This window comes from Pseudoliparis swirei, chromosome 5, assembly GCF_029220125.1.
Source record: "Pseudoliparis swirei isolate HS2019 ecotype Mariana Trench chromosome 5, NWPU_hadal_v1, whole genome shotgun sequence".
Classification (NCBI taxonomy): Eukaryota; Metazoa; Chordata; class Actinopteri; order Perciformes; family Liparidae; genus Pseudoliparis; species Pseudoliparis swirei.
This window is the reverse complement of record NC_079392.1, coordinates 12,953,346-12,969,283: the sequence shown is the minus strand read 5'-3', so window position 1 is coordinate 12,969,283 and position 15,938 is coordinate 12,953,346. Positions and strand designations below refer to the sequence as shown.

The 15,938-nt window shown below is 38.2% G+C and overlaps 1 protein-coding gene and 1 long non-coding RNA gene across 2 annotated transcripts; both read right to left on the bottom strand.

Annotated features, from left to right (window-relative positions):
• Positions 1-5,803: 5,803 nt before the first annotated feature.
• LOC130194425 (uncharacterized) lies at positions 5,804-6,788 on the bottom strand. Its single transcript, XR_008831845.1, has 2 exons — positions 6,759-6,788; positions 5,804-6,099 (listed from the first exon to the last, which is right to left on the bottom strand). It is a non-coding gene; the product is annotated as an uncharacterized LOC130194425 (long non-coding RNA).
• Positions 6,789-7,962: 1,174 nt separating this feature from the next.
• Positions 7,963-11,535, bottom strand: LOC130194196 (uncharacterized protein C1orf112 homolog; the record flags this gene model as incomplete). The annotated part of the gene is made up of 9 exons (XM_056415091.1): positions 7,963-7,980; positions 8,091-8,180; positions 9,037-9,175; positions 9,284-9,368; positions 9,482-9,644; positions 10,194-10,334; positions 10,504-10,608; positions 10,850-10,938; positions 11,400-11,535. Coding segments are annotated over 9 exons (966 nt in total), but the record flags the coding sequence as incomplete, so codon positions are not given.
• Positions 11,536-15,938: the final 4,403 nt, after the last annotated feature.

Sequence of the window (15,938 nt, the reverse complement as noted above, 5' to 3'; positions counted from 1 at the left end):
TTGTGATGATTGTTATTAATGCCGCATTAGTTATTTTGTGCTCGATTGTGTTCAAAATTGGCAAAGTCTAGATGTATACAGTCACTTGATCGAAACTCAATAATTAGTTATGCAACCAATTAAATTTGTGATGATTGTTTATAATCGAGGACCAGTTGATAGATTTTGGCGATCATTGTCAAGGTCAAAGTCATGACTCAAAACTTGAGAACTAAAGTTTGAACGAATATAAATTTGGTGATGAGTTTATTACGGGACCATATGAACTAGTTTTGGATCATCGGGTAAAGGTCAAGAAAGGTATACATAAAATGTTTGAATCGCGTGAAATTGGTAGAATGCATTGTTATTAGGACTCATTTGATTAATTTTGGGACATCAAAGTATGCTCAATTTACTTGAAGCCTCGTTTTACTAGCACGACTCATGTTTGTCATGCCAACTACAGCCAAAATGTCATTTCTGCCAACTGTGTGAAAGTTCAAGGATCCATGAGTAGCCACACTATTTCTCTGTTGTTTTTTAATTGCAAATATGCAAGTGCTAAGGGACTTTGGAATTTCCATGCTTCACATTCTGTTTTGATACTAACCATATTGGTATACTAGTTTTACAAGATCCTCCATAAGCTCAGATGTAGAAATTGTTTGTTTAAAACTGAGGTAACTAATCTTGAAGCTGATTTATTGAGTGAAAATGTGAATTTAAGCATCTTAACTGACCATTGGTAAACTTCTACAGGAAAATCAGGTGATAAGTCAAGATAAAATACAACTTTGAAATGGATTTATGGTGATAAACATGGAAGCTTCTTAACCACTTGTATTTATTTGTGAAACTTGATTGCTTATTTGAGTCTGACCAAGTGTCAATTTGTGGATTACTCCTCATGTTTGTCTGCCAAACAACAATGCTAAACTGAGCATTTATCGTTCAGTGTTTCTCCACCAACCATTATGGATGCCTAAATTTGATTGTTGAGTGCTTAATTAAATTGCCAAGTGTTTCACTCATGCTGTAATTCTATGTTCCTTTGTATTAAATGACAATGGTAATCTATGCATATTATCTCTTGCATTTTGAAAATGCACGGAAGCTGTTATTTTGACAGCAATTTATATGGCAATGTAAAGTGCTTCACGTTAAATCATTGAACTCTGGTGCAAAGAGTAGGTTGAAGAAGCATAGATTAAAACCAAGTTACTGATACATTCATTAATCTCAACTCTAGTTGAATCTCTTAACAACCAGAATGAGTTCATTTTAAATTATGCCATTAAAGTCAAATGCAGACTAAAGCAGATTAAGTGGATTTGCATGACCAAGAAATAACCATGTAGTGATTCATTGTGGGTAATTACTGCATTGTGTTCAACTCCAAGCGCATTGCATGTGTCAAATTTAGCTTAAACAGGTGCCATATTGTTATTAGTCCAACATTTTTAAAATTCATCATCTGAATCAGGTGCAGTTATGACAATCCTGTAATTTTAATAAGCAAATTATTTTGTCTGTCGAAGGCAATTTATTTTATAGCACTTTCAAGAATTCAAAGTTGCTTTAACCGATTGAAAAATGCAAAGACGATTATGAAACCTGGGACATTCATGTAAAACATTAATTAAACACTTCCGATTGGTTACATTCAATGCCAGTCAGAAATAATACATGCAAGTAGTAAAACTGAGATAAGATTAGATGCCACAAAACTAACTCCCTTGAGCTCATTATTGATTGGGTACAAGCATTTACTGCTCATTAGTAACCTATCAAACTTCATCGTAATCCTTAACAGATTTAATTGGGCAAAACAGGAAGACAATGTTAGAGATACTGCACAATATTTGTACTACATTGCTATCCTGAATTGTAACGTTTCACTCCATCATGTAATTGAATAAGCAAGGTAAGCTGATACGGAACAAACCCTGTCAGAACACTGTGTGAAGAAGAAATTCACCCGATTGAAGTACAACATGCATGAGACCTGAGGGAGGCAGGGTTATCGGTTTCACTAATCCTGTATTGCTAAAATTGCTACTTGGTTATTATTTCCCCTAAGGTCACTATGTGAGTAGGCAAGAGTACAAAACTGGCTTTGATGAAGCATGTAAAGAGTGTTCTTAATGACTCAGAGCAAGTACTTGGACAAGACTGTTGTTTAGTTCTATAGATAAGCCCAAGGTCAAATAGAAAGAATCTCTTTAATCTATACTTGCCAAGACTCTTGAACTGGAGGACAATGGCATAAAGTACGATGTCACCACTGGCGCAATGTCACTTTAGATTTACACCGACAAAGACATGAAATCTGTAAAAGCTTGTGATTGGACTGACCGAAACCTGTAGATGCAATGCCACAAGTCTTTCATGTAATCCTCCCATCACAGATACTGAAAGTCAGCTAATGAAACCTTAATCTATGAGGACAATTAATTAACGTTTTCACTGAAGGGTCCTTTTCAAGATATCAATAAGTGCACTGTGTTATTATCAAAATAAGATTAATTATTATTTAATAGATCATTAATGACATACAAATCTGTTTCAGTAAGCAATAACCAACCTTTGAAATGGAGAAAGACATGAGTGCAAGTAGGATTTAAGTCTTGAGACTAAAGGGCTTTCACATTCTCCTGCAGGTCTTGATAGGCCATTCCATAAGCTGCAATGTTGAGCTCAATTGTTTGCAAGCGGGCCAAAGTTCCTTAGACTTAACGTCATGAAAACACTGTTAGAAACAATTTTTTTATGCAATTCATTTAATGACATCGTAACCAGTATATAACCAAGTCGCTATTCAGTAGACACATGAAAACGAAAGTCCTTACATTTCGTATGATTAATACTTGAATACTCTGTTTTGGCCTGATACTTTGTAATGATTGAATCAACAAGTCACTGTCTTAAACAAATAAGAAATTGGCATTTCATGTGACACTCAATCTGTCTCATGCATTTGAAACAAAGAGTGCAGAATGCTCTGAGACAACGTTTTAATGGTGATAAAAGGTGCGCTTTCCACTACATCTTGTAACGGGTTCGCAGGCTGGTGCACCCAAAGCTCAATGTATGAGCTCCCTGTTTCTCAATGGGCAGACGCTGAACCTGAGAGTAAGAGGGAAGACATCGCACAGAATACTGCCCTGTCGCGATCGCACAGCGTAATAACGCGTAGTTGAATACACGAAAGCGTGCACTAGGATCTGCGTCTTTATTATAAGACTATTAGTACCACTGCTCAGTGATGGAGAAACAGGTCTTGAATCCAGCTCGCATCTGATCCTGCGGCCCTCACTCGTTGCTCTTTTTTGCAATGGATCAGAGGCGCACTCAGACAGAACATGTAGAAAGAGAATCTACGTGGCTGGGTCAAGTCATTATGATTTATCTGACAGATTGCGCCTCGCACTGGACAGCGCATGTAATGAGGCACTGTCTGGGGCTGACCATTGACACCCGCGTTATATCCACCGGAACAGTGTGATAGCTCTACCAGTACTTTATACATGAAATGCACCAATGTGATCCACTTTCAATATAACAGTTATCTATAAACTAACTGAATTACTTATTTTAATCTGCTATGAGACAATGACTCGATTTTGCCTGAACCTTTCTGACAGTCATAATTCCCTTCTGAGGCAAACATGTACAACATTTTCTAACGTTTTTTTGATCGCACATTGAAATAATGAGATTTGAAGTACAGCGTGCAGATGTGGTCATTGCATGGAACAACTTAAAGTTCAGACTATTCACTCACTCAGTCTGGGGGCAGGAAGAGTAACAACATGGACATGTGCGTCATAGACTACCGACTGGTTACACCCCGGTCACTTACAGAGTGCACACACTTAATTCACTTGTGTTGTATATGCCAATTCTGCCAAAGTTTATAAGATTGATTGGCCCAGATCTGTGCTCATTACAATGAACAAGCTTGAACACGGTGCACATAACGGTGTATTCCAGCTCTTGGTGGAACACGGACAGAACTCCATGTGAGCACGCAACATGTCCGCACTTTTCCATAGCACTATTTCCCGTTCATCGAGGCACAGTGTAGATTTAAATACAGACCACACATTGAAATAAGCAGGTAACATCAGTTATAGTAGTATGACCACAGTCAGCAGAATCTCACAGCAAATAAAGATGGCGCTTGGGACTAAGCATGCTGTGAAACAGTCCCTGAACAACAGTCAGAGAGCGATCAACATTTGTCCACTGTTTTGTACTTCGATGGCAATTTGATAGATGACCATGACACTGGACGTCCTGTGCAAAAAGAACTAGAACGTTATTCAAGTTCCCAGTCAACCTGTGAAGTCCAAATGAGGATCACGGCGTTGACAACAGCAGGTACCACTTGTATCACTTCACTTGGTGTAATGATTTCACCTGAGATGTATAAAAGACAATCAGTTGCAGCTCAGGGTACAATCAACGGGCGTCACGGACAGTGAGAACCTATGAAAGCAGCTCATCACTGCATCACAATGATTCACAGGGTATAAATTAAGTGCGAACTGTTCGATGCACTTTGAAAACATGAGTGACATCTGACATCGAGATGTTCTAAGAATATTTCAGAGTGTCAGGGTGAATGGTCACAGGCGTGGAAAACATGACGACGTGATGATTGACAAGACATTGATTACAAAATCGTGCAAATTTCGAGTGCACAGTGTATCCTGAGAGGTCCTCCTCTGAGCCCCACGACAGGAAAACAATCCTATTTAACCCTGAATGGGATTTGAGGAGTATTTCCTAGATCGACTTGAGCTCAGGGATATGGTCATAGGTACAGATTGTAGAAGCAATCCAACAAATTGACGATTGTATGACAAATCAAAGAATTGAATCTGAGATATCATGTCGTGAAAATGGGTAGTTTAACAATGTGAGCTTGAACTGTTATGCTCATTCTGATCTAAAGACAAGATTACAGTGTCTAATGTTTCTATGTGGTCTCGATACACCAGCTGCAAGATCGGGGACATGATGGTGACATAAGTTTGTGTTCGATTGTAAGCCAAAGATCATCAGCAGGGATTCAATAGTCCAGAAATTAGAAAGCACGACTGTGACACAAGACTGTGCAACATAACTTGTCAAAGCATCGAAATCTTGGGTGTATAATTAGCATGACCATGTGAGTGATGGCGGCTGTGTGTACACAAGTAACACCCGTGCTGTGAAGCAGACAGATACCGTGGCTCAGTAACGATCTATCAGTCCTGAAGGACTAGTCGAACAACGCCTGGTAGAGAGGAAGCCGGAGACAGGGACAGGACAAATCATTACAAACATAGATTCATATATAATGCAATAGATAACATGTCGTTTATAACGAACTGTGAAAGATGAACAATGTATAACTGTTAGACTGACAATATCCTTAGATAAATAAACTAGTGGCCAGAAGGTACAGTCATAACTGTGTATATACACTAGAAGAATTATGTTTTGTTAATTGTATTATTTAATAGTTGTAAAACAAAGTGTCACCTGTAGAATACTTATCATTACCTCACATAACAAAAGCAAGGATCGTTGATACGGCATAATTAACACATTTCTACTGATGGAGTGTAAATGTTGGTAGATCATTTGATGGTATCAAGTCACGTATTAATCAGACTATGATACTTAGTTAAGAAATGAATATGATTACATCTGCCAGATTTATCACGTTATGTTGATGCTGAAATATTAACTCTTTACGTGTATAACAAAGAAATCAGAAATTAGCACATTGATTTGATCAATTAAGGATTGATGCCGATCTTCACATCAACTGCCTGAACTTTACTAGCAAAACAGTGTTCACTTCTTCTGATGCTGCTTCTGATACAATGGATGTGGTTGTGTGTGTGTGTGTGTGTGTGTGTGTGTGTGTGCCTCACCAGCACGGGGAAGTACACAGGGGGAAGCGCCGCCATACTGGCACAGAGCTGCACACACACGTGGGTGTGCAGAGTGACCAGGACCTGGGCCTGTCCCTTCATCATCACCCCCGGCAACAGCACAGGTACCCGACGCTCAGTGCAGCATCGCCTGAAACTAGTGAACAACGCCTGGTAGAGAGGAAGCCTGGAGACAGGGGAAGGACAAATATTTACAAACATTAGTTTACATATATAATTGAATAATAACATGTCTTTTAACACTGCTGAAAGATGCATACATATTCGTATAATCTTTAGACTTATTCAATATCCTTAGTTATAAATAATACTAGTGACCGTGGGTTGTATAACTGCTGTATTACATAGAAGAATTATGTTTTGTTTAATGTGGATTATTTAATAGTTGTAAAATCAAAGTTCCCACTGTAGATATATTTATTATTACTCCATATACACAAGCAAGGTTGAATAGCATAATTAATCACATTTACTACTGTGGAGTGTAAAATATTGCTGTATTTATTGGTATCAAGTAATCGTTATTATAATTCATTACTATGATACTTATTTGGAATGCAATATGATTACAAATCTGAATTCATACGTTATGTTTGATGCTGAAATGATTTACTCTTTACGGTCATTAATACGAAATCAGAAATTAGCACCAATTGATTTGATCAAAATAAATTATTCTTCAGCATCAATAACCAACATTATTATGGTTATAGCTGGTTGCCAGCTTGACAACCAGTTGTAATAGGAACCGCTTTGTCCTCATTAAAGCACCAAATGTTAAAACTAGTTCAGCTGGCGACAACAACAGCAGTACTCTTTCCTGACCTGGGCGTGTCCTCTGAGAAGTGGCTGCCGTACCAAAGCTGCAGCACCTCCTCCGCTGCGCAGGCGAGCTGACCCAGGAGGACGCCACCAGCATCAGACACTGAGGAAGTTGGTGGTCGGGAGTTAGCCCTGCAGACCAACAAGTCAAAAGGTCATTCCGGGATCGGATGTTGCATGTTTTTTGACAAGTGTCAGTCAGCAGAAGGAAACACGGTGAAACATGGCTAGACATTATATGAGTGAATCCATGATGCAATACACAGGACTGGTATCAGCACAGATGTTGATCAATTCACCATGTCGGACAGGAAAAGTGTGAATGAAGTATTCCTTCTGGTATGCAAACACCAGGAATGAGATGAGAAAATAAAGTCAACATTGCACTGTAATTGATTAAAAATATCAATGTGCAACAAAAACTAGAGCAACTTACATTTTAAGTGTAGCTTCACTGATCAATTTGTTTGTTTAAAGGGAAAGTGAATGTGTTCGAATCATGTTACATTGTCACCATAACGGTAGATACAAGTTCATATAAAACATTAATTGAAATAGTCTCACCGAACTAAAGTTGTTCCTCCCAGATGAAAAAAAAATCTAGATTGTGGACAGTTGCGCAACACCTTGCAAAATAAAATAAAACTAAAACATCAAACTATTTTGTTAAGTTTTCAAAATGAACAGGACTGTTTCCAAAGCCACAATTTGTTTTATGGCCACCGTAAGAATGCCTCTCTTCTTTTATATAACAAACATGTAATACATTATTTATTTTAACATTAGATAAATAGTGCACATTACAAATTGTATACTTTATGGCATTAGAATGGCCTCAGCTCATCACTGAACAGTAAACAATGTCTCCACTGCAAAGGGAAACAGAAAATCATCCATCAACAGTGCCACGGTATCTGAATCCACAGCAAGCATTAATCATTCTGGAGGACAAATTCGACTTAAGGGCTTAAAGGTAACAGCTGAGCAAGAGGGCATCCATGGGAACCAGGCATGCCTTCAGCTCCTGACAGAGCCGAGGGCAACATTGGAGCACACAAACTGGAGGAACTTACTGAAAGACATCAGCAGATATACGTTTCACTTCACTCAACAAATGTTAACTCAAAGAACAAGTTGTAGTTTTAAAAAACCACACATACCTGATGATCTGGAGGTAGAGTTGGTGATAGCAGTTACAATACTTTTGTCAGAAACACTTGAATTCCTGTTCAAAGGAGAATGAGTATTATAAGTAGATAATTATGAATGTAATAGTCATGTGGCAGGCATAATGTTGGTATGGAGTCAAGAGGAAGTCAAGTGGATGTTGTGTACCTTTATGTCATGAACCAAAGTGTTGGCAAAGAATCGACACATCTTTGCAGTTTTCTGGAACAGTTTGTATTCTGGGCTTTGTGTTGCCTCCTTTAAAAAAAGACAAAAGACCATTATTACAAAAAAGGTGAAGAAGAAAAAAATCAAATAATAAAACAAAGAGTCGATTTTTTAAAATTTCTTGTAGAATACTAGAAACATCCATATAGAAATATCCACTATTCTGGTGTTTAGTTGGTATCAGGACTGTTCTGTACTTACCACGTTTACATTTTTATATTGAGTTTACACTAATTCTCTAGTGAGCAAATATAAGTTCATACTCTTAAAATCGCCAACACTATTTTTTTTGACATACTTATTACTGTTTATACTGTAAATATTGCATACATACACATTACCACACTATGTACAGTGTTTTTTGTACGGTGTTGTTTTTTTTTTGAGATATGTTTCATATTTCTATTATTGTTACTGTTACTGTTATTATAGTGTGTTGTTTTGTACCTCTTGACTCGGAGAACCCTGCAAAAATAATTCCGATGTGTCTGGACTGCTGGTCTAGGCACAGATGGCAAATAAAAAACCTTAAACCTTAAACCTTAAAATATTAAAATGAAACTAAATTTAATAAATTAAAATAGTCCTGAATCTGTAAAAAACTGCTAAATCTTATTCATAAGCTTGTTTGAGATGAGCCAGTCCTGCACAGAATCGATCATCGGCGATTGCAGCACAATGCATGCTGGTTAGATTTGTCTCCGACCATAATCTCACGAGATTGAGGCGGACCGTTTTTAAAGTCAGGCGGTGCAGTTGCTCTCCACCGAGGGCATGATGGGAACTGCCTGGCTGTTGGCTCTTCAGAGTCCACTTTAGGCGCAGTTAATCTCAAACAAGGCTAATAATACGTTTGTCTTTTTACGACCAATCAGAGCTTTCCTACCTGCAGACCAGCATGTTTAATCTGTTCAGCCAGCTCCACACAGTTGTTGAAGGAGACCATCAGGTTGTCACACAGGCTGTTGCTGATGTCACCGTGATGGAGGTGTTCCTCCACCAATGACTGGTACTTCAGACTCTGTCTGATCAGAAGTGGTCACACAACTCAAAACAAAGTGATTCGTCCAGTGACGGTAAATTTGAAATCAACAAAAACAGTAGGTGTCAACATGACTGTCTGCTGTACTGACTTGATGAGGAATTTCCACATGTTTGCGTGCAGTGCTATGTCCAGGTTGGAGATAATAGAGCAGATGTCCAGCATGTTGTGAATCACTGAGGAAGATGAAGCATAACTTGCATTGATGGTCTAGGTACAACGAGGGATATGCTTCATAACAAAGGGTGTGGCTGTGGAAAACCAACAGATGCATACAACAAACACACACCTGTTACAATATCAGAGACCTCTTCCTCTGCGGCACTGCTGTCCAGGGAAATGCGGTCCAGCAGCTCCAGCAGACCCTTCTGGAGGGAGTAAGCCTCCTTGAAGAGTCCTTGCAGCAGGTCAGCCACCAGGGACAGACGGCCACAGTAAACCACCTCACTCTCCTGAGGACAACATGCAGAGAATGCTTAAACTCATTACTTTCATTTTAATATATTTTTCATACACATAATTTTTTTTTTTTTTTTCAGTAGATGGATTTCAATTAATGTGTGACTGGATTTCATGTTCCCCCGCATTGCTTAATGATTGCGTTTCATTCTACAGAAAGATGCTCATCACAAGTTTCCAGTTAATGAGGTCATCTTGAGCTCAAATAATATTTCCGGTCATAAAATATTTCCAAAAACAAGAAAGAGGAAACTGAGGATGAAGCTCAAACGAGTCACTCGAGGTGCGTCTGTGCTGCAAATTGTATTTTATTTATTTCGTGTCCCCTGCCTTTTGGAATCACTAATCCCCCATTTAAATAACATTTTACCCATTTTAAAATAGTCAAAATAAGCAATGGATAAATTATCAAATTTTAGTTTTAAATGCAAAACTTAATTAATAATAATAGTATTTAAAATAAGAAGCATTCAGCCATAATTATAGCAGATTGGGAGTTAAAATGTATCCATTACAGCCACTGATAAACGCAACAGGCCAACCTTGCAGTGTTGAAAGGTTTCCCTCAGAACCTTCAGGATACAAGTCGGTAACGAGCGGATGGCATCTAAGTCAGGGACTTCCTCAAATGTGCCAATGTGACGCACACAAGTGGATAGGGCATCAATTATCTGCACCATTGCCTGAAATAGAAAGCAGGATGTTGTCAAAATATTGGTACGGGCAGAAGTGAGAATAATGTTTTTCAGAAATAAATATCATACATAACCTAAACTTGTATGGTACTAATTGAACCATTTAAAAATACACAGCCTGTCTATGTAACAACTAAGACAGCAATAATACTTGTACCTGCAGAATGTTTCTTAGTAAGGCACACAGTTCAGTGTTTTGACTGGACAGCCCTCCTACTTGGTCCACGAGTTCTTTGACCATGCTTTCAAACATGGTCACCGCCTGCAGACATTTGTGATGGATAAGAAACAGTCACAAAGACAAATTAATACTGCAATACTATAATACACATTTAAAGGGAAAGCGTGAATGAATAGAAAAATACAAGACAATTATAGTTATATCTACAAATCATTTGGCTTTTCCCCATGACCTTCATTCACTCTTTGTTATTTAACAAATGCTATAAAATAAATTTACATAATACACAAATGAAAATATGCATTCATCATGTTTTTTTAACCTTTGGTAGGATCTTGGAGAAGCACTCATCTTCCAGCTCAGACAGACCAATATGAGGGAGGAACATGTCCGTGATGACCTTCAGTATACCTGGAGGGATGTTATATTTATAAGACAGTTCGTACTCAGATCCCCAAAAAAGTAAGCGGTTTGTAATTACAAATTGTGCAATGAAGAAACTTATGTATATGATCATCCCAATTCTCAGTTATTATGCAAAGAGTGCAAAAAGTCAAGGAAAACCACACCATTACAGCACATGAATTTCCTTTGTATCAACCTGAGAAATTAGTATCAGCTAAACACAAACGTGTGCTGGACTTCATCCAGAAAATACCAAAACAAATGATCTTGAGACGGTGTGAAGATATTCATAAGAACTGGCATAGTGCCACCACCTCATTGAAATCAGTAAAATCCCATAAATATTTCATTTAAACTATAGACTGTATACCAAATATTATACTCCTCCTCCCCCATCTGTTATGCATTTTAAACCTTAGCAATACCTGCATATCACTCCATATAAAACCCAGAGTATCACTCTGAACCTGAAGAATGAATCAGCTCGCTGTCACGTTTGAGAGGATATGGTGAGTTTGGGCAGGACAGACTTGAGATTCTGGCGGCAGGTTTCCTGACTCCACTGCAGCACCTCGTCCAGGAGAGAAGAGTTGGTCTGGGACATGATGACAGCGGTCACCGGCGGGTCAGGAATTCTGTCGCGAGGAGGAAAAAGCTTGAAATGCATGTTTAAACCAGGGAGAAACGAGACTAGCGTTAGCTCGCTATGATATGTGTGTTGCTAACGTTTAATGTTAGCGTGGTAGTTCATGATAGTTTCTACAACACATAACGTTAGCTAAATTAGTTAAGTTATAGCGTCTTACCATAAATTACTTGACTGAATCTTCTTTTCAGGAGCATAACGTCCCACTTACGCGTTTGTTTCTCTGAGCGTCACCGTTTTGTTTTGGTTATTCGCTAAAACCGTGGAAAGGTAACTGAAGAAGATAGGTGACCGTGGACCTTACAGTCTTTGCGTCGCTTTGGACAAACATACCGCGCGCCGTTGTTTGAAACGGATGTGACGTAGGCGCGACGCTGCTCATCTGCCTTCGCTCTGATTGGTTGAAATGTCAAATGATTAAACGTTCAGCCAATTGAGGGAAGCGATGAATATACACTGTTGTAAATAACAACAGCATCATAAATATGTGGACTATAAATACATGTAAATACATTCTGCGTGCCAAGTACTATTTAACATATGACAATAATACGCATTATTAATTAAATATATATATACATATATACTTGTTTCCCAAATGTATATATAGTTTAAATTATAATTTATGTAATCTATAGTTTGAGGCCTTGTCTTAATAGTTATAGTTATAGTTAAATCCCATATTTGTTTCAGAATGTTCACTCATGTTCATGTGTCAGAGTGATAAAACAAAGCACATATAATATAGGAAATGAAAATTCTCTTTATATGTATATATCTCTCATCAATAAACACATGCAGGTTGGGCTGGAAATGACTAAGATGTTTAGATTGTATTTAAGTGAGTTATGGGAAGGATGATATTTATCCATAGGAGTCGGAAATTTATCTTGGCACTGTCATGATTGACTCCATAAAATCAGTGTCTGGAAAGCCATTGTTTACAGATAGGATCTTGACCATTGAAGTAAACCATCAAGCTTTTGTTCCACCTTTGTTTCCCGAAAGAGGTGTTAGCGCCTGCTGTTGCAGGAAGGGAACCATTTCTTGTTTAGGAAACCGGATTACACATTGATTCTTATCTCTTTCAAATACAGTTAATTGTGATAATGCTTGCTTTGTAGTCTTTTTACACTTGGAAGGAATTATCAAAATACATGGTATTTTTTCCTCCACTTGATCAACCTGATTCAGGAGTTCATGATTTACTTTAGTCCCATAATAACACGTAGACGCAACATTCCTGTAGAATACAGTGATTTGGCTATTGTAAGAGAATGAAAAGCATCTTTTTATTGCTCCCCAATAAAACATATTTAACTTGTCCCCAAAGAAGTCAAAAGGCTTGTATCAGCATTTCCAATTGACATACAGTGAATACAAATACTTCAAAAGCAATCCTCAACATACTACAAAAACAGAATGACTTGGGGCAAATTAAGAAAAAAGTATTTCTGTGGGTTATATTCTGTGAGATTGTTATATTCTGTGAGATAATGGAAAAGGGTATCATGGGAAAACTTGCTCCATGCTTCAGATGGAAAACGGAAGGCTTTTTTCCCTCTTTCTTTTTCAGATTACAGTCACAATGCAGCCAGGATCATGTGTTAAGTCTGCTGATGAGGGTCAAGGTGACTGGAGGAAAATAACATCGTCAGAGTTACGCGCCAGTCTTCCTCTTGGTGTTTTCTTGATAACTCGCCAGGTACCTGGTGAGTCACTGGCAAAATAAAGAAAGTAATCACAAGAATGTGGCTATAGCTGCTGGAATAGAACGTGTACCTTTAAAGACCCATGGAAACACCCAGAAGGAAAAGGATGTAGACTCTTATAATGTGGATGGTTGACATGTGTGGGAATACAAGTATATTGTGTGGCTAATACATATAACATATTAATGTCAACTATTTAGAGGCACCTGAACAGCCCATGTATCATCACATGCTGTCTATACGCAGATTATAACGTTGGCTTTGTAGGCCTACTGTTCATCCTGAGGAAATACCACAAGCAATAAAGTATGAAAGTGTTTCTTTTTCTTTTTTTGCATCACATTTGTATTTCACAAACAGAGGCTCAATCGGTCCACCCCAGACTGAAATACGTAAGCAAATATTAGATGATATATTTTGTTTGACATTCATGATCCGCAGAGGATTATCCTTGACTGATCCCCTGACTTTTCCTTCTGATGCCAACAGCAGGTCAAGTTGTTCACATATCCTGTAAATGTATACTGTTTGTTATTGTTTTATATTTGTTATGGTCTGTCAAGGGACTACATATGCAAATGATGTGCAGCTAATCTGGTACAGTGCATCAAATGGTGACATTTATGTTTTAACTCATGGTCCCTTTTAAATAATAAGATAATAATATATAATATAATTAGCATCATGTTTGGCTTTACAGCGCATACAGCTGCACTGAATAGCAACAGATCACTGAGAAATAATATACTGATAATATTAATAAGAATAATGATAATGATAATAATAATAATGAATCAAATCTATATTAGAAAAATATGGGGGAAATCATTAATATCTCTCTGTATTGCTCAATCGCACGCACGCACGCAGGCACGCACGCACGTGCAGTAACGTCAATGCCATGGAAACCGGACCGAGGCTATAAAAAGGCCGCGGACGTTCTGATTCTTCCCTTTGCACTTTGGACTTTGACATGAGCTGAACCCCCCCGTGGACTCTCCTGTGAACCCAAACCTGTGAAGGATACCTTGAGACTTTTGCACTTCTTGAGACTTTTTGCTGGATACAAAACTTGTTGGCGAACCTAACGACACCAGATCCGGACTACGAGAGACCCTGAGACCCTGAAAGAGGCCCTCCGACGACCGAGAACCGAGGACGAGCCCCTGCTGAACGGACTGGGCTTTGATTTGGACTATAACTGTGACGGTAAGACCCATTTTACATTTAATTTAGCATTTATATTATTAATGTGTCCCCTTAAATCCATAAAAGTGTTCTTAGTTTAGAAATCAGTGAGTTTTAAGGTTAAAAATGTTGTCTGGCAATGAGGGGGAAACGATGTTTTGTGAAAAGTGACCCTTAGTCGATGATTCGTCGTGTAAAAAAATATTTGAGGTGCAGACTGTCTTGAAAATTGCTGAAGATGTGCGGAGTGTGTTGACAATTATTGTAGGCCGTCGAAACCCCTATGATTTTGGATTTAAGTTATCAAAACGTCTAAGTTTAACTTGGCAATTACAGAAAAAAGATGGCGCCTCGAACGTTTTTATAGAATTTTCAAGTAAAATTTGCAAAGTGCATTTATTTCGTTCGATGTGAAGCGTTGCGGCCTCCGCGGTCACGTGACCTGCATGCACGTGACCCTGAGTTGCTCTGTTTTGCCCGTTGAAACGGGACTTACTGTACACACATCTGCTCCTTTACTTTAGCTATTAAAGTGATTTATTTGACATTTAACATTGAAATGCACTGTGCTCGTTGTTGCGGTGCTTTGCTTTCGGGGGGACAAGAGAGCGATCTGTTATAGCGTTAACTGATGGCAGCGCAGAGCGCGCGCTGCCTCCAGCATCCTCCACGCGCCCTGAGGTGCACCTCGTGAACGGGAGAATAATGAGTTATAAAGCAAAGAGGTTACTGTGTCGCCATGTTTCACTGCGTCATGACGCGCGTGGTTTCATGTATATTAAATACGTTCACGCCGTTTATCGCGAACCATTTATTCATATTTTTATTCACCGACGTCCTGAATAAATGTCTTTGCCGAGAGCTCAACTGTCGCTTAATTGACCACCAAAAGCTGTGAAAGGCCCCCAAACTTTATGAATGAATAATTATTAAATTAACTAATTCATTATGAATCCCACTTTGTTGTTTAAGACATATGCAAATGTTGCTGACATTATCAATAACGATAATAATAATTATTATTATGATTTCCATTAGAATACATCTTTATTATATTGTCAACATGTCCATCTTTGTGAAATATATTTTTTTAATATTTACAAAATGTATTAAAGTTTAACATGAAGTGTCACATGGAAGCAGCATTACTTGATTCAGATTCCCTCATCTGTTTAAACAGAGCTGCACTATGTTGGATGTAACTGTTAAATGTATAAAAGGCTCTTATGCACTCTTCAGCACTCTTATGTGGTCTGTCGTTGAAAGGATACGCTGTGTTTTTTTTATTTTCTATTATTTCTAATAATAATATATTATTGCTAAATGTAATACAGAAATATTTATTTCCTGTTACGAGAAATCCTGACGGTTTGAACGTTTCTCTCTTAGCTGCTCTGAACGACATCGTGCTGCTGCCTGCGATGGACGTCTTCCGGATCGCCTTAGACGACGAAGGTAAT